General features: G+C 44.9%; 1 protein-coding gene across 5 annotated transcripts in view; it reads right to left on the bottom strand.

The window, feature by feature from the left end:
• The window catches only part of FIGN (fidgetin, microtubule severing factor), a 201519-nt gene that overhangs the window by 154054 nt on the left and 29071 nt on the right, over window positions 1-18394 (bottom strand). For 2 of the 5 annotated variants that reach the window (XM_073545748.1, XM_073545749.1), the window contains exon 3: window positions 1751-1864. The exons of the other annotated variants lie outside the window; for them this stretch is intronic. In XM_073545748.1, the coding sequence (XP_073401849.1) occupies window positions 1751-1796 (46 nt within the window). In that variant the 5' untranslated portion in view covers window positions 1797-1864. The remainder of the gene's footprint in view (window positions 1-1750; window positions 1865-18394) is intronic. 5 annotated transcript variants of the gene reach the window in all.

Here is an 18394-nt window from a genome sequence, read left to right on the forward strand (position 1 = left end):
TTTCTTACTCCAATATTTTATTAAAATACAATTAAACAAAGCAATAGACAAAATATACAAGTTCTTGCTATTTTAATGACCTGTAGAATTTAACATAATTTTCCTTTTCATTCCTTATAATATATCCCCGATGCTTGCGTGCTTTTTAACATTTTTTAAAATTCCATTAATTTTAAAATTGAAGTAAATAAATTTAACAGCAAAACATAGAAACCGTTAGTAGAATGGTGCAGCAATGAGCAAAGCTTTCCTTAAATATTAGCAATTTGTTATACATTTCCATTGTTCATTTTGATAGATGTAAACCGTCCAAAAAAAGTTTAAATATATTTTACCCAACAATTTTCGTAATGCTAAAGGCGCATTACCATTTCTTGCATTTTGCGTTCTAAAATGATGACCACAGCATCTTATTGGCTTCACCCCCCCCTCCACCCCCCAAGCTTTTGCTCACAATAGGAGATTCTTCTGCTAAGGAATGCTGGCTTTCCAGAGGAAATGGAGCTGAGATAATTAAAACTTCCCTTTGTTTACTACAATTTGACAGAAAAAATGCTTGTTTTCAGTGTGTCTGACATCTAAGTTGTGCTAAACACTAGAATGCGAGAACAAGTTTTATTAGTGTATACTCCAATTGTTCTATATTGTGTTTTCTTATTTTCATATTTCTTCTTTACATTTTGGTAGAAATACAGATATTTTGCTAAACATGCAAGTTTTCTGAAATTTCTAAATAATTTAGAAATAATTTAGAATGGACAATGATTTAAAGAGGTTGCTTGGGGAAAACAAGTTATTCTCTATCAACCATCAGAAACCTCACCGATCAGCAAAATGGTTCATTTTAATCCCCGATAAGCAAATAGTCTCTTCAGAGAGTAAGAGAACTAGAACTCTAGCGCCACCTATTAAAAGTCAATATCGACTCTTAATGAGCCTTGCAATATGACTTTGGATGAAAGTCAAACCAGACAGTGTTTCAGGGTATTGCCCCTCCTCAGTGCAAAGTATGAGATCTGATTTGGGTAGGGGAGAGGCTCTGGACTGGGGTTTAAGGGGTAATGTTTCACCTTGTGGAGAGTGACAATCCAAGCCTGGCTTGTTAGAGTGAGGAGACTTATACACGCCAGAGTTCTAGCCCAATTCCTCTCTGAAGAGACAATTTGCATATTCAATTTCCCATGGCTTATAAGTCACCTCACTCCAACAAGCCAAGCTTGTTCTGTCACTCTCCATTTTATCAGATTAAAGATCCCCATTCTGCCAGTTGGAGCAGGTCCAAGCAGTCAGACCCTCATAGTTCAACAAGTTGTTTCCTATCCTGTTGATAGGTATTAACTTGTTTTAAGTGGACAACACATTTAAAGAACCATCCCAACCACTGGTTCACTAAGTGGAAGGTGTCATGTAAAAAATAGTATAATTTAATCAACACAATATTTAAATGACCTCCCATACAAAAGCCTGGTACTTAATGTGAAAACAAGATTAGACCCATCATGAAAATGAACATGCCAAAAAAATAATAGGATATAATCTAATTTGTGGTGCTAACCTATGGCTTCCACACAAAAGCTTTATAAACTTCTGAGTGAGTTGCAAATTCATTTCCTCTACTTTGCTGCAGTATTTGACAAACCAAATTATTCAAGGTGTTCACACACTAAAGGGGGTTTTACACATAGCGATATCGCTAACAATATCGCTAAAGCATCACCGATTTGGCGATATCGCTATGTGTGATACTTACCTCCGACCGGCTCCCCCGCTGTCCATCGCTGATCGCGCAGCTCCATTTCTCATCGGGCGCTTCCTGCTGGCACCAACGAGCGACGCGGATGGGAGGACATTAGGATCGCCACGTCTGAAAGGTAAATAATGACTGTTAGATCGCTGCTGCATCGCTGTGAGATCTGCCTGTGTGGCAGCTCACTAGCGACCATTTAGCGATGCACCAGCGATACTGACCGGGTCGTATCGTGGTCATATGCGAGTGTGATGAGAGAAACTCAAGCGTGTCTCTCGCATCAATACCCGGCACTGCCGCGGTCCCGAGTGCTGGCGGTAGTGCCGGGTATTGATGCGAGTTTCTTGCATCAAACTTGCAAATGTGACCCTGGCCTATGGGTCCAAACCACATGTCTCCAAAAGGCAAAAAAAAAAAATACATATATAGCTCTACCTATGAGTAGCAGCATACAAATAGAATGTGGCACTTTACTTATATGATAAACTAGTTCCAAACACTGATAGATCATTCTCAAAAAGTTTTTGCATGATCTAAAACAATGCTCCTTTTTAGAAATTATGATTCACGTCCACCACATCTGGGAACAAACGATATGTGGCACTTGGTGTTACAGCTGAACCTTTTGGTTTCATTTCAAGCTCTCCATAAGCTCGAGAGATGATCTCCACTAACTGATTATGATAGCCACAAAAGTCAGCTTAACTTATTCAGACATTATTTTGACTTTGGTGAAAAATCTCATAGACAAAAAAAATATAAAAAAAAAACAAAACTTTCTTTGGTTCAGTAAACATCACGTTCAAGGTCTTATAGATTAACACTTTCAGCTTACAAACAAAAAGTTGGGAATCATCAATATCCTAAGAGATTATGACTCAATGTTCAAATATTCGAGAAGTAAAACCAAGCAGGCACTGAGTCCCAAGAAGAGTCAACCAGCAACTTTACTTAATGCTATTGTAGACATGCTTTATAGATTACATTGTTTAATTAAAGGGGTTATCACATAAGCACACCCCCATTGCATGACATTGGCATAAAGACCAGCTGATCACTACTGGTATACCTGTTCTCATCCGCTCTTATCAGCTGTTATCACCTGAGTAAACAGTAGGAAAGATCGAAAGCTCAAACATGAGACTGCTAAGGGGCTTCACACATAGCGATATCGCTAGCAATATCCCTAAAGCGTCTCCGACTTTGTGACGCAGCAGCGCCATTGCTAGCGATATCGCTATATGTGACACTTACCTCTGACCGCCTCCTCCGCTGGCTATTGCTGATCGCGCGAGAACATCCTGGGCTTCCTGCTGGCGCCAACGAGCGATGCGTGGATGGGGGTGGGAGGACGTCTTCATCGCCGCATCTGACAGGTAATTAACGACCGCCGACCGCTGCTACATCGCTGGTGAGATCTGCCTGTTTGGCAGCTCACTAGTGACCATTTAGCAATGCACCAGCGATCCTGACCGGGTCGTATCATTGTCGGGATCGCTAGTGCATCGCTAAATGTAACGGGACCCTTACTCAACACAAAGAAGCCAAAGATATTGACTCTTGTCATGCATGACTGGGACACATTTGAAATGGACACCAAAGAAGTGGAAGATGTAAAGAACTTCCAACTACTTTGATCAATTATCACACAAGATGCAGCAACGACACCGGAAGTCAATAAGAGAATTTGCCATGTGCAAATCAACAATGAAGTCACTGGGCAAAGTCTTCAAATTGAGGAAGATTTCACTGGTGACTAAAGCCCCCGTTACACATAGCGATATCGCTAGTAATATCACTGTAACGTCACAGATTTTGTGACGTAGCAGCGATATTGCTAGCGATATCGCTATGCCTGATACTTACCTCCGACCACCTCCCCCTCTGGTTATCGCTGGTCGCGCGAGAACATCCTGGACCATTTCTCGTCGGGCGCTTCCTGCTGGGCTTCCTGTTTCGCCGACGAGTGACGCGTGGACGCGGGCGGGAGGACATCAGGATCGCCGCGTCTGACAGGTAATTAGCGACACCCGACCCCTGCTATGTCGCTGGTGAGATCTGCCTGTGTGGCAGCTCACTAGCGACCACTTAGCGATGCACCAGCGATCCATATCGTTGTCGGGATTGCTGGTGCATCGCTAAGTGTAACGGTACCCTAAGACACGGCTCATATAGTTTGGTCACCAAGGATCACCAAGTTAAAACTTGCCTACTTTGGAAACATCATACGAAGACAGCAAATCACTGGAGAAGGACATCATGGTCAGGAGAATAGAAGGAATAAGGTGAAATAGGGTGAAATAGAAGACCAGCAACCAGATAGCTTGGTACAATAAAAAAACAAAACAACAAAAAAAAAAACCAGAATGGAGAAGACTGGTGGACCTAGGCTTGCATAAGGTCGGTCAAATCATTCATCCATCAAGTCGCCAAGGCTCAAGACAGAGGCAAAAAAAAAAAAAAAAACCCTACACATATACTCTGAAATTGAAATGTCATCTACATAGTGTATGGATACTGCAAGGAACTTTTAGAAAAACAGTTTCTCCATTCTAGAACATGGACAAGTGGGGGTTCTCTTTTATACCATAGGTCCCAATGGGGCATATAGACAGCGATTGGCAAGCAACCCTCTTAAATGTTATCCAAGTAGATAAAAGTACAGTTTAATCATAAGATCCCAAATCATTATATCTACAAGCAAGTATGGACAAGTGCTCATGGAAACAAACCAGTGACTACTAGGGCCATAAAATGACCCGTATATAGACTCTTGAAATTACACAAAAGGATTATGAAGACTATCAAAATAGCTTGTGTATAGAAACTTGGCACACACATGAGTTCAAATGCAACAATGGTGATTTAATGAGGTACAGTACATACAGTGACGCTTCAGTCTGTATGACCTTCATCAATGTACCCTGTGATGCACTGTAAGTTCTCAATATATAGGCAAAAGAAGCCATACTGAGCTGAGCAGGCTGCTTGTGGCCGTTAATCGGTATGATGTGCGCAGTACGAGTACCAGCAATGACACGGCGTCCGCCACTAGTCACTGTATGTACTGTACCTCATTAAATCACCATTCTTGCATTTGAACTCACGTGTGTGTGCCAAGTTTCTATACACAAGTTCACAGATTGGGATCCTACTTGTGCACCACTACTACGGAGTTGTGCCAATGGTTATATTAATATCAAAATAGCTTGACCTAAGTGGTCTATCACAGGCATGTATGATCACGTGGCGATGCTGGCTTATGGAGATAGCTCTAGGTGACTGATCCTCTATATGGATTAATTTAGAGTAGGCTAGCTGACTCTCCTGAATGCAAAGATATTAATTGTCAATTTACTAATGCAGTATTGCTAAGTACATATTTAACCCCTTCCTTACCGATGAGGTAATAGTACGTCATCGGAAAGGTCCCCCGCTTTGAGGTGGGCTCCGACGGGAAGCCCACCTCAAAGCCGCGACATGTCAGCTGTTATGAACAGCTGACATGTGCCCGCAATAGGCGCGAGTGGAATCGCCATCCGCCCGCGCCTATTAACTAGTTAAATCCCACTGTCAAAGCTGACAGCGGGCATTGAAATAACACTTCCGGCCGCTGGGCCGGAAGTGAGCTCATCGCCGACCCCCGTCACGTGATCGGGGGTCGGCGTCACGTTGCCTGGACAACCACAGGTCTCATAGAGACCTCTATGGTTATTCCAGGCAGATTGCTTTGAACGCCGCCGGTGGTGGGCGCTCAAAGCACAGCAGTAAATCTGCTACATATGAGTGATCTGCTCATCGCATTATATGAGTATGTGGACATACAGTGGGGAAAAAAAGTATTTAGTCAGTCAGCAATAGTGCAAGTTCCACCACTTAAAAAGATGAGAGGCGTCTGTAACTTACATCATAGGTAGACCTCAACTATGGGAGACAAACTGAGAAAAAAAAATCCAGAAAATCACATTGTCTGTTTTTTTTTCATTTTATTTGCATATTATGGTGGAAAATAAGTATTTGGTCAGAAACAAAATTTCATCTCAATACTTTGTGATATATCCTTTGTTGGCAATGACAGAGGTCAAACGTTTTCTGTAAGTCTTCACAAGGTTGCCACACACTGTTGTTGGTATGTTGGCCCATTCCTCCATGCAGATCTCCTCTAGAGCAGTGATGTTTTTGGCTTTTCGCTTGGCAACACGGACTTTCAACTCCCTCCAAAGGTTTTCTATAGGGTTGAGATCTGGAGACTGGCTAGGCCACTCCAGGACCTTGAAATGCTTCTTACGAAGCCACTCCTTCGTTGCCCTGGCGGTGTGCTTTGGATCATTGTCATGTTGAAAGACCCAGCCACGTTTCATCTTCAGTGCCCTTGCTGATGGAAGGAGGTTTGCACTCAAAATCTCACGATACATGGCCCCATTCATTCTTTCATGTACCCGGATCAGTCGTCCTGGCCCCTTTGCAGAGAAACAGCCCCAAAGCATGATGTTTCCACCACCATGCTTTACAGTAGGTATGGTGTTTGATGGATGCAACTCAGTATTCTTTTTCCTCCAAACACGACAAGTTGTGTTTCTACCAAACAGTTCCAGTTTGGTTTCATCAGACCATAGGACATTCTCCCAAAACTCCTCTGGATCATCCAAATGCTCTCTAGCAAACTTCAGATGGGCCCGGACATGTACAGGCTTAAGCAGTGGGACACGTCTGGCACTGCAGGATCTGAGTCCATGGTGGCGTAGTGTGTTACTTATGGTAGGCCTTGTTACATTGGTCCCAGCTCTCTGCAGTTCATTCACTAGGTCCCCCCGCGTGGTTCTGGGATTTTTGCTCACCATTCTTGTGATCATTCTGACCCCACGGGGTGGGATTTTGCGTGGAGCACCAGATCGAGGGAGATTATCAGTGGTCTTGTATGTCTTCCATTTTCTAATTATTGCTCCCACAGTTGATTTCTTCACTCCAAGCTGGTTGACTATTGCAGATTCAGTCTTCCCAGCCTGGTGCAGGGCTACAATTTTGTTTCTGGTGTCCTTTGACAGCTCTTTGGTCTTCACCATAGTGGAGTTTGGAGTCAGACTGTTTGAGGGTGTGCACAGGTGTCTTTTTATACTGATAACAAGTTTAAACAGGTGCCATTACTACAGGTAATGAGTGGAGGAAAGAGGAGACTCTTAAAGAAGAAGTTACAGGTCTGTGAGAGCCAGAAATCTTGATTGCTTGTTTCTGACCAAATACTTATTTTCCATCATAATATGCAAATAAAATGAAAAAAAAACAGACAATGTGATTTTCTGGATTTTTTTTTCTCAGTTTGTCTCCCATAGTTGAGGTCTACCTATGATGTAAATTACAGACGCCTCTCATCTTTTTAAGTGGTGGAACTTGCACTATTGCTGACTGACTAAATACTTTTTTTCCCCACTGTATATTCATCATGTAAAGGTTAAACATACAGATATATATTTACAGTTTGTATATATATTTACAGCAAAATATATATATATATATATATATATATATATATATATATATATATATATATATATATATATATATATACACACACTCACTGGCCACTTTATTAGGTACACCATGCTAGTAAGGGGTTGGACCCCCTTTTGCCTTCAGAACTGCCTCAATTCTTCGTGGCAGAGATTCAACAAGGTGCTGGAAGCATTCCTCAGAGATTTTGGACCATATTGACATGATGGCATCACACAGTTGGCGCAGATTTGTCGGCTGCACATCCCTGATGCGAATCTCCCGTTCCACCACATCCCAAAGATGCTCTATTGGATTGAGATCTGGTGACTGAGGAGGCCATTTGAGTACAGTAAACTCATTGTCATGTTCAAGAAACCAATCTGAGATGATTCGAGCTTTATGACATGGCGCATTATCCTGCTGAAAGTAGCCATCAGATGTTGGGTACATTGTGGTCATAAAGGGATGGACATGGTCAGCAACAATACTCAGGTAGGCTGTGGCGTTGCAACGATGCTCAATTGGTACCAAGGGGCCCAAAGAGTGCCCAGAAAAAATTCCCCACACCATGACACCACCACCACCAGCCTGAACCGTTGATACAAGGCAGGATGGATCCATGCTTTCATGTTGTTTACGCCAAATTCTGACCCTACCATCCGAATGTCGCAGCAGAAATTGAGACTCATCAGACCAGGCAACGTTTTTCCAATCTTCTACTGTCCAATTTCGATGAGCTTGTGCAAATTGTAGCCTCAGTTTCCTGTTCTTAGCTGAGAGGAGTGGTACCCAGTGTGGTCTTCTGCTGCTGTAGCCCATCTGCCTCAAAGTTCGACGCACTGTGCGTTCAGAGATGCTCTTCTGCCTACCTTGGTTGTAACGGGTGGCAATTTGAGTCACTGTTGCCTTTCTATCAGCTCGAACCAGTCTGCCCATTCTCCTCTGACCTCTGGCATCAACATGGCATTTCCGGCCACAGAACTGCCGCTCACTGGATTTTTTTTCTTTTTCGGACCATTCTCTGTAAACCCTAGAGATGGTTGTGCGTGAAAATCCCAGTAGATCAGCAGTTTCTGAAATTCTCAGACCAGCCCTTCTGGCACCAACAATCATGCCACGTTCAAAGGCACTCAAATCACCTTTCTTCCCCATACTGATGCTCGGTTTGAACTGCAGGAGATTGTCTTGACCATGTCTACATGCCTAAATGCACTGAGTTGCCGCCATGTGATTGGCTGATTAGAAATTAAGTCTTAACACACAGTTGGACAGGTGTACCTAATAAAGTGGCCAGTGAGTGTATATATATATATATATATATATATATATATATATATATATATATATATATATATATATATACACACACACACACACACACACACATTTTATGTACACTATATAATATATATGTACACACACACACACACATATATATACCGAGTAGGTATATTATACGCACACATTGTTCTATTCTATAAATGTTATAAAAAATAGAATTAGACTTACCGGTAATTCGGTTTCTAGGAACCTTCCACGACAGCTACATCGGAGGATGTCTTCTCCGCCCTAATAGGGGACAGGAACACAAAGAGGTTAAATACCCCTCCCCTTCCTGCAACCACCAGTATGAATAGTTACCACCAAAGTGTAGGAATCATCCAATAAGAATATCAGATACGGAGAGAAATTAGTGCTGTCGTGGAAGTTTCCTAGAAACCAAATTACCGGTAAGTCTAATTCTATTTTCTCCAGTCACCTTCCACGACAGCTACATCGGAGTAATACCAACAGCTAATTTCTCTAGTGGGGGGGATCACAGCCTGCAGCACTCGTCTGCCAAATGTTAAATCCCTATTGAAATTTAGCCTGTAACGCCTGGTGAACGTGTGGATGGACGACCAAGTGGCGGCTCTGCATATCTGCTCTGACGAAGCATTCCCCTTTTTTGCCCATGATGTTGCTATCGCACGGGTAGAATGTGCCCTCAGTGAGGCGGGTGGAGCCAGCTTCTGTGATGCGTAGGTCAGGCAGATAGATTGTGTCATCCAATTCGCGATCGTGTTCTTTGACTCCTTCTTGCCCTTATTTCGTCCTGAGAACTGGATGAATAAATTCTGGTGAATCCGCTAGGTTTCACTCTATTGTCGGTAGACAGGACCACTCTGCAAATGTCGAGAGTGTGGAAGGTCTCTTCCTTATGGTTGGAAGAGCTTGGGCCGAATGAGGACAGTACAATGTCCTGATCCCTATGAAAGTTTGAGTAGAAAGGCGTGATCTAATCTCAAGACAATATCTGTAATGATTGCAAGGTAAGCTTCTTGAATTGACAGGGCCTGCAATTCTTCTATACGTCTAGCCACAGTAATTGCGACTAAGAGGACGGTTAAAGGGTTTGGTTTTCATGGTCATGGAATCTAGAGGCTCAAATGGATCTTAGGTTAGGGTGTTGAGCACGGTGTTGAGATCCCAAGGAGGCCCCTGACTGCGGAGTTTAGGACGAATCCTGGCTGCCGAAGCCATAAAATCGTTTGACCCAGCAGTGGCTGGCCAGGTCAAGATCAAAAAACGGGCTAAGAGCTGATATTTATACCTTTAGTGTGCTGGGGATAAGGCCTTGTTCTAGACCTTTTGTAAACATCTAGGGTCTATGCTGCACTGGAATGGAAGGGGATCAGGGATGCCTGGAGAGCAACAGGGCGTAAACCTTTTCCCAGACCTTGGCATAGATGGCCTTGGTTACTGGTTTTTGGCTTTCCTGAAGAGTTTGGATTACCCTATCCGAGATCCATTTGGCTCTTAGGAATTCGGCCTCAATAACCATGCTGCCAGGTTCCATTTGCCTACATCCGGGTGTAGCAGAGGACCTTGGTGAAGAAGGTCGCCCTTTTTGGGGTAGAAGCCAGGGCCTTCCTGGGCCATGGCAAGTAGGGCACTGTACCAACTTCTTCCAGGCCACAGAGGGGCGATTAGTATTGTGGGAACTCGGTCCGTCGGGATTTCCTGAGATGTTTTTTGCCCGCATCGGTATGGGTGGGCAGGTATATGCGAGGTTGGAATCCCACCATTTTGTGAAGGGCATCTATTCCTTGCACTCCGTCCATGTGGTTGAGAGAGATGAATACCCCTGTCTTTGCATTTTTCCTGTTGGCGACTAGGTCCACCTCCGCCTCATCTTGAGGCTAGGGACACGAATACCGTCTAGTCCAGGCGCCACTCCTCCGGATGAACGTCTTCTCGACTGAGGGAATCTGCCTGGGTGTTGTTTGATCCTTTCAGACGTACTGACCAGGAGAAGATCCTTGCTGCTATTGCCTTCAGGCCGGCGTACTTCACACCCCCTTGCCTGGAGATAGACCACTGTGGTCATGTTGTCCGAGTAGATGCAGACGTGGCGATTTTGGATTAGCGATGACGTCTTTTAGCACTTTTCCTATCGCCTTCAGTTCTCTCAGATTTGAGAAACTGGTGCTGATGCTCGGCAGCCATCACCCCTGAAAATAGGGTCTCTCTACTACTGCGCCCCAGCCTCATTGGCTGGCAGCTAAGCGGAGTGTTTTCAGGGGAAGCTGAATCCGGCTGACTCCCTTCTGAAGATTTCGGTAGTTCAACCACCTCAGGGCCGGTTTAACCTGACCAGGGAGGGGAATCCATCAGGACAATGGAATTTGTCGCCGTGTAGGCCAGGTGGATCCTGGAATGTAAAAGCACGTGGCTTTGTAGAATTTGGGTGTGGTCCTGAGCCCAAGAAACCGCCTGGGTGCATGTGGTCAGAGATCCTAGAGCATACATTGACTCTGAGGGTCAGTGCCCGCTGGTCCTGAACCAGGTTCTTTTGTGGACAAGGTCGACCTGACAAACCTTAGGTAGGATGTCTTTCCCCTTGAGTCCGAGAGAACTCCCAGAAGCTTCCTTCTCGTGGAGGGATAGACCAGGTTCGGTATCCAACCCAGGCATCTTAATATCCCCGGGGTCTTTCCTACGTCCATCTTCTGACATGAGATAGATGGTATAGAGATGAGGAAGTCGTCCAGATATGGGATAACGCCTATCCCCTGGCGCCGGATGAAAATCACTGCTTTCACCATGATCTTGGAGAGATACATGGTCGGATGGATTGGCACATGGTAATATGCACCCTTCAGATCTACCGTTGCCGTTACCCAATTCTGTCCGATGAGCGGGACTGCCCTTGATTGACTCCAATTTGAATTGCCTGTACCGGACCAATTCGTTTAATGGCTTCAGGTTTATGATGATTTGTTTTTTCTCTGATGGCTTCGTCACCAGGAAGGGACGTGTGTAATGGCCGTGTCCTTCACCCGCTTTGGCACCCGCATGTTCTACCGGAGCAGATCTCTTGGTAAGGAGCCCTGAAGGTGTGGAGGCTGTAGGGAGGTTACCCCTAAGCATTACGGGGAGGGACTCTTGAACCCAACTTTTAGTCCGTCTCGTATGGTACGGTGGACCCACTGATTTGTGGAGATAAACTGCCAGCGGGTGAAAAAAGAGCGAGAGACGACCCCCAACTGGGCGTCATTGCTTATCTGGGGTCTGTTGATGGTTAGGGACAAGGATGTTCCTGCCTTTGCCCCCCTATACTCTTCCTATGTCAACAGGACCAGGGATTCCCAGCCAGTCTCTCATGCCAGTACTGGCTCAGCCTCAAGCTGCTTAGCGGCTGTGATCTGACGAGGGCATGCAAATTCAGCTTAGAATAGCTGTTGACAGAGGTTTGGTCACGGGAGGGACGAAAAATCCATCTCCTAGGATTTCTATGTTCTGGAAGAGATCCTTTTGTCCGAAGCTTTGCCCAGGATGTTATCCAGGACAGGCTTGAACACATAGTGGCCCTGGAAGGGGATGGCGCACCATTTGGAGATAAGTCGCCTCCCTTAGGGTTTTAACCAGGGCACTCCTCTAGAGGAGTTAGAAAGGACGGCCGCTTTTGCGGCTACCCGGACCAGGTGAGAGCAGTCACGCTCAGTTTAGAAGAGCCGGTGCATTAAAGAATTACCCGAGACCCCCGAATTACAGGCTGGTCTTCCGCCCTGGTCTCAAGTTGTTTAGCGACCGCCAGCGGAAGCATCGGCTAAGAACCTCGTTGCTTTCTGCAGTAGAGGTAGGGCATCAGGTATTTTTTCCCCTGAGGTGCCCTGAGTCTGTGTGTAATCATAGAGACAGGGCATGTGAAAGCTATATTAGCTTCTAGCAGATGTGTAGAGGTGTCCCAGGACTTCCTTGATAAGCTCTCAAAAAAAAAAAAAAAAAATTATATATATATATATTTCTCGATCCATTGGATCTTTGAGCTGGGAGGAGCCCTCAAAGGGATAGGCTTTTTTTTTTTTTTTTTTTAGGGAGACCTCCTTTTATGGAGGATCAGATTCTGTACGTTCTCGTGTACAGGACACCATCTTTGGGCTTCAGCCCAACATCTCGTCTTGTACAGTGTATTTAACTTCCTCCTCCACCCCTATGGTGCTCTTAACCATACTGATTAGCTCACCCATATTCTCGGAACTACGTGATAATTTTTTGTTCCCTGGGGGTGGACGTGGAAGAGGAACCCTCAATCTCCCGAGCATCCTCTGAATCCGAGGACTGATTTTCGCTTGAGTCTGATTCTATCGGAGCTTTCCTCCTCCTCCTAGAGGGAGGCGATCTGGGAGAAGGGAGCCATGGAGGAGTGAACCTCCTGTATTATGAGGGATCTGATGCTATCCAGGAGAGAGGGCTGCTCAGTGCGAAGGACCTCTCCGTACAGGACGGGCAGAGCTTTCCCCGTATGTCAAGGGAGCTGGCAGCTCCTCATAGGGTCAGAGACCTTTTCTCCCCATATTAGAGCAATAGAGAAATAACATAAAACATAACTTTTAATAATAGATGTAAAAGCTACCAAAGATAGTAGTGCAAGTAAATCACTAAATCAAATGCCACAGATCATAATGGAGGTAACTGTATGAGTCTCTGTAACAGATTACTACCAATATATACATGTGGCTATTCCAAGTCCAAAATTTTGAGAGATTGGACCAAAAAGGTACTTGGACTAAACCAGTGCAAAAAAGGCCAAGTAAAAAATGAACAGTTTCCTTATCAGAGGAACTAAAGAGACCTCTACCCTGTAAAGGTTATCAAGGAATATGCCTATTCATGTATATAACAAAGACATCATAATAATAATAAAACCATCAACATAATGTAAAAAGGAAAGATCTCACCACATGAAGATGGAGGATGTCCAGGATCAGATGTCCCATCAGAGTCATATCAGGTCAGGAAGAAAAGGGGGTTCACCCTATACAAGCCCTGTTTGAGCTACAAATACTGACACCCATGACTCCTGCCCTAACAAGGGCAGTCCACATCTAATCCCTACCTTTATATTCTGAGTTTGAATTTTTGTTATTTTCCACCTTTTTATTTATTTTGATTCTGGCAATGCTCTCTTGAGGCCTTCTGATTGGGACAATATCCATCCCATGTTTTAGGTTGTTGGGTACTATTTTTCGCAATCATTTTGGTGGTTGAGGCCTTTTAGAGATGCATGATCTGTCTATCCGCTTGTTTAATATCGGCTCACGGACTGATTAAAGCGCGTATGACGATATTGCCTTCTAGCAGTATTGCGACCTTTGTCGCATGCTTTACTTCCGCCCTGCTGGCACTGCTTAAACATGAGTGCGCATGACCGGAAGTGTGGCGGCCATTTTTCTTGCTGGCACCGATGAGTGCGCATGACCGGAAGTGCGGCGGCCATTTTGCTTTTGGCAGTATGACGCAACCGGAAATAGGGCGGCCTTTGCCGCGGGATACGCTGGCGTTTACACACTATTGCTTGGTATAGGAGATGGGCGTTTCTTATTAACACACTCATCATGTGCCTGCGTCCCACAAGGGGTAATGGTGGACGGCGTGCGTTCCAAGTCATCTCAGGTGGATGTGTTCTATTTGATTGGCAGTTTATTTAAGTGCCCTCCTCATCAGTCTGCCTCACTCCATTGTCATCTTAGGAGGCAGCCTGTATACTCTGTGATGATGCCCAATTTGTGCTAATAGGTCCCCTGAAGAGTCATTAAGTGACGAAACGCGTCGGGATGCACAGGGACTTTGTAGGGCTTGGTTTATAGGGATTAGATGTGGACTGCCCTTGTTAGGGTGGGAGTCATGGGTGTCAGTATTTGTAGCTCAAACAGGGCTTGTATAGGGTGAACCCCCTTTTCTTCCTGACCTGATATGACTCTGATGGGACATCTGATCCTGGACATCCTCCATCTTCATGTGGTGAGATCTTTCCTTTTCACATTATGTTGATGGTTTTATTATTATGATGTCTTTGTTATATACATGAATAGGCATATTCCTTGATAACCTTTACAGGGTAGAGGTCTCTTTAGTTCCTCTGATAAGGAAACTGTTCATTTTTTACTTGGCCTTTTTTGCACTGGTTTAGTCCAAGTACCTTTTTGGTCCAATCTCTCAAAATTTTGGACTTGGAATAGCCACATGTATATATTGGTAGTAATCTGTTACAGAGACTCATACAGTTACCTCCATTATGATCTGTGGCATTTGATTTAGTGATTTACTTGCACTACTATCTTTGGTAGCTTTTACATCTATTATTAAAAGTTATGTTTTATGTTATTTCTCTATTGCTGATTTGCTACTCTGTATCGTGAGAATTTGTGGGTATTTAATCCACTTTTGTGCTGTATTTCTCCCCATATTAGAGAGAGAGAGGTATGCTACGCCATTTTAGTAAATAAATGCTGGATAGCCAGGGCCGACGTCTGCTACTTACAGTCGGAGGGGGTATGCTGGGCTCCGCCGACGCAGAGAGAGAGGGCTTGTCACCGTCCATGCCGTCTACAGTCAGTGTCAGACAGGTGTCTTACCTGGTGATATCCTCACCTGGACCTTGAAAGATCGAGGGTCCAGCGTTGTTTGTGCACCTCCTCCTCCCTTTGGCCCAATGGGGGGAACCACATGAGGACGCCCCAGAATGTGACCGCCGGTCCCAGGAGTATCGCGCCCCCAGGAGCGCGCGTGCGCTCCATCGTGGAATGCATAGGGACAGACCGGAAATGACGCGCACCCCAGTGGAAAGCCCAGTAACGCCCGAAGTGGAGGAACGCCACCCCCGGCCAGCGTGAGCCCCCAGGAACCGGCAGCATGGAGGAGGAGGAAGCCGGGGAGCTATCTGGAGGCCCCCGGCGCGCACATCACCGCCTCGCTTTATCCCCGAAGGAGGCGCAGGAGAGGCGGGAGAGTCCCGAGTCCCACCATGCAGGTGGAGATGGGAGCAGCCACCGGAGGAGGAGAGAAAGGCCCCCGACCTCGGCTGCCTGGCATCTGAAAGGTATCCCAGCTGGTACTGGACGTGGGGGGCTCCCGATCGCCGGCCACGGCAGCACCATCGTAGACCTCTTAATGCCCCATAGGGGACAGGAAAACACTGGTGGTTGCAGGAAGGGGAGGGGTATTTAACCTCTTTGTGTTCCTGTCCCCATTAGGGCAGGGAAGATATCCTCCGATGTAGCTGTCGTGGAAGGTGACTGGAGAAAAAAGGAATTTATTTGAAAGCATTCCACTACTTTAGCTAAAAGAAAAAAAAAAAAAACTAAATTTGACGTCTACAAGTGACTATGAAACCTCAATCACCTTGTACCAATATTATAACATTTACATTTCAGTTTGGTTCCAACAACGTTTTTTCCCCCCAAATCTGACAAAAAATATACAAACACTTACACACTCTGTGAAATAAAAATAAATATTTCAGCCACAATAAACAGCTTTGAGCTATGCTCTTCCACTCCTGGTGGTGGCTAATTAGATCCTGATGTGAAATTCTGAAACTAAAACCATTCTATATCCAATTGTTAAAACGCCAACAATTCTTGCTATTTATCTGAAAATTTGACTTCATTTTGCCCTCTCATTTTTATTTCGTCCTTTTTTTTCCGCTAAGCATTATTATGGGCAAAAGGTTCTTTCAAAATTGGTGAAAATCCCAGTAAAATAGAACAGTACAATTCTTTATTCCGTCCTTATGGGAAAAGAGAATTCTATTTCTTTAATGCATTCTAACACTCCAAGCCTAAGGCTGGTGCTGTATCCCAATCTTTTTTTTCCAGAAACCAGTTCACCTACACTAGCACTGCTTATCGTTGTTTTCTGTTTAGCAGAAAAATTGCTTTTATAAGCCAGAGGTTTATAGAGGCATCAATCCTTTCTAAGTCAGCACTTACACTGCCTGTACCCAGACTTTGCTCTGTAAGCAAGCAATACAGAAATTATGTTAAACCTATCCCTACAATTCACATACTTAGACTATTGTGCATCCATCTGATAACCCACCTGTGATGTAAAAATACTTTTTTTTTTTTATTGTGACCATATGACAGTAGCAGAAAATGTTTATATGCAGCCAATATTTGTTCAGTCGTTAATATATGCATAAAATATAAGGAATGTCAAGGGGAGGAGGGAGTGTTGTCTACCATAGCCATCATCTTGTTTTTAGGGCCAATATAGGCAACTTCAGTAAAAATTAGGGATCCCCTCCAAGGTGCACAATCAGCACTGCATTGCAGAAAAGATAGATCAGAAGGCACATTATGTAAGGTTACTTTCAGATTAGCGTTCTGAGGCGCAGTGCAGGGCAGTCGCTAAGCTCTGCCCCGGCCGCACCTCCTCCGGTCAGGTACTCCTATGATCACATGACGCTGCATGTGATCAGCATACCCTATATATAGCAGTGGGTACACTGGCATGATTTTGCCGGTGCTTGCGCCCTTTTGGCGCTGCGCCAACGTGCACCAAACGCACCGTGTTGCATTTTTGTGCGCTCGGCGCAGCGCCAAAAGGGCACAAGTGCCGGCAAAAATCATACCAGCGCACAGCCAGTGTACCCAACGCAAATTATAGGGTACGTTCATCGCATGCAGCATCATGCGATCATAGGAGGAGCTGACCGGAGGAGGCGCAGCCAGGGGCAGAGCTTAGCAGCGGCGCTGCACCTCAGAACGCTAGTCTGAAAGTAGCCTAAGCTATTGATGATATTGAGCACCAACTTGTTTTTATTAGGAGCCATTTAAAAGGGTGTATCTGGGACTTTATAAAAAAATATGCCTAAGTACTAACAGGCAGGTAATTACAACTCACCTGCCTATTGTGCCCGACGCTGTTCTTCCCCAGCACAGAGTAGTCACATAGCGCTTCTGCCATAGATTCAGTTCCCTCTGCTGAGGTGACGAGGGAAGGGACTTCCATTGTCATTCTGACTGACAGCCGGATCGCCCAGTTAGGCAGAGGGGACCCGGCTGTCAAATCAGAATGACCTCGGAAGTTCTGTCCCGTCTGCAGCGTGGACCAGAAAAGAAGCCTCAGCTCTGTAGCTATGATGACAGCAGAGGCTTCTGAATCCCCGGCAGGAGTGGTCTGTGACCACTTTATGCCGGGGAAGAACGACAATGGGCACAACAGGCAGGTAAGCTGCAATTAACTGCCTGTTAGTGTTTAGGTGAAATTTTTTTGTAAAGTCACGGCTATCCCCTTTAATGCCTTGTTATGCATCATGTAGAGGTGCTGTAGACTATAAACGACAGTTATAAGCCAATCCAGAGGTAACAACTCTGATTCTAAAAAGGTGTTTGGCAACACAAAATGTTTACCCATGTTGAAATATAGGCTACAGGTTTTACAATTTTTTTTGTAGTTTGAACCATAATATTGCACTCACATAAATTATAGGCTTATACTGAGTCAAATCAGCATACAAAATCTTTAGGACAGCATACATACTGTAATGGGTGGCCCCAGGCCTAAGGCTAGGTTCACATTGCGTTAGGGCATCCATTTAACGGATCCGCTAAACGGATGCACTAACGCTGATGTCATTTTTGACATCTTTTGTGACCTAGCGCTAACGCATGGTAGAGGCTCGTTACCATGCGTTAGCCCATACAGTCTATGCATAGCGAACGGGTCCGTTTGCTGTGCGCTAGTCCCGACGCACCCAAAAACGCTGCATACCGCGTTCGAGGGTGTCATGAAGTAACGCATACTCAATAACGCATGCCTATTTTGGCATGTATTCGGATGCGCTACTGTCATTGCGGGCAATGGGTGCGCTAACGCATCCGTTAC

This window comes from Dendrobates tinctorius, unplaced genomic scaffold (genome assembly GCF_039654945.1).
Source record: "Dendrobates tinctorius isolate UK_male_01 unplaced genomic scaffold, ASM3965494v1 ptg000143l, whole genome shotgun sequence".
Taxonomy (NCBI): Eukaryota; Metazoa; Chordata; class Amphibia; order Anura; family Dendrobatidae; genus Dendrobates; species Dendrobates tinctorius.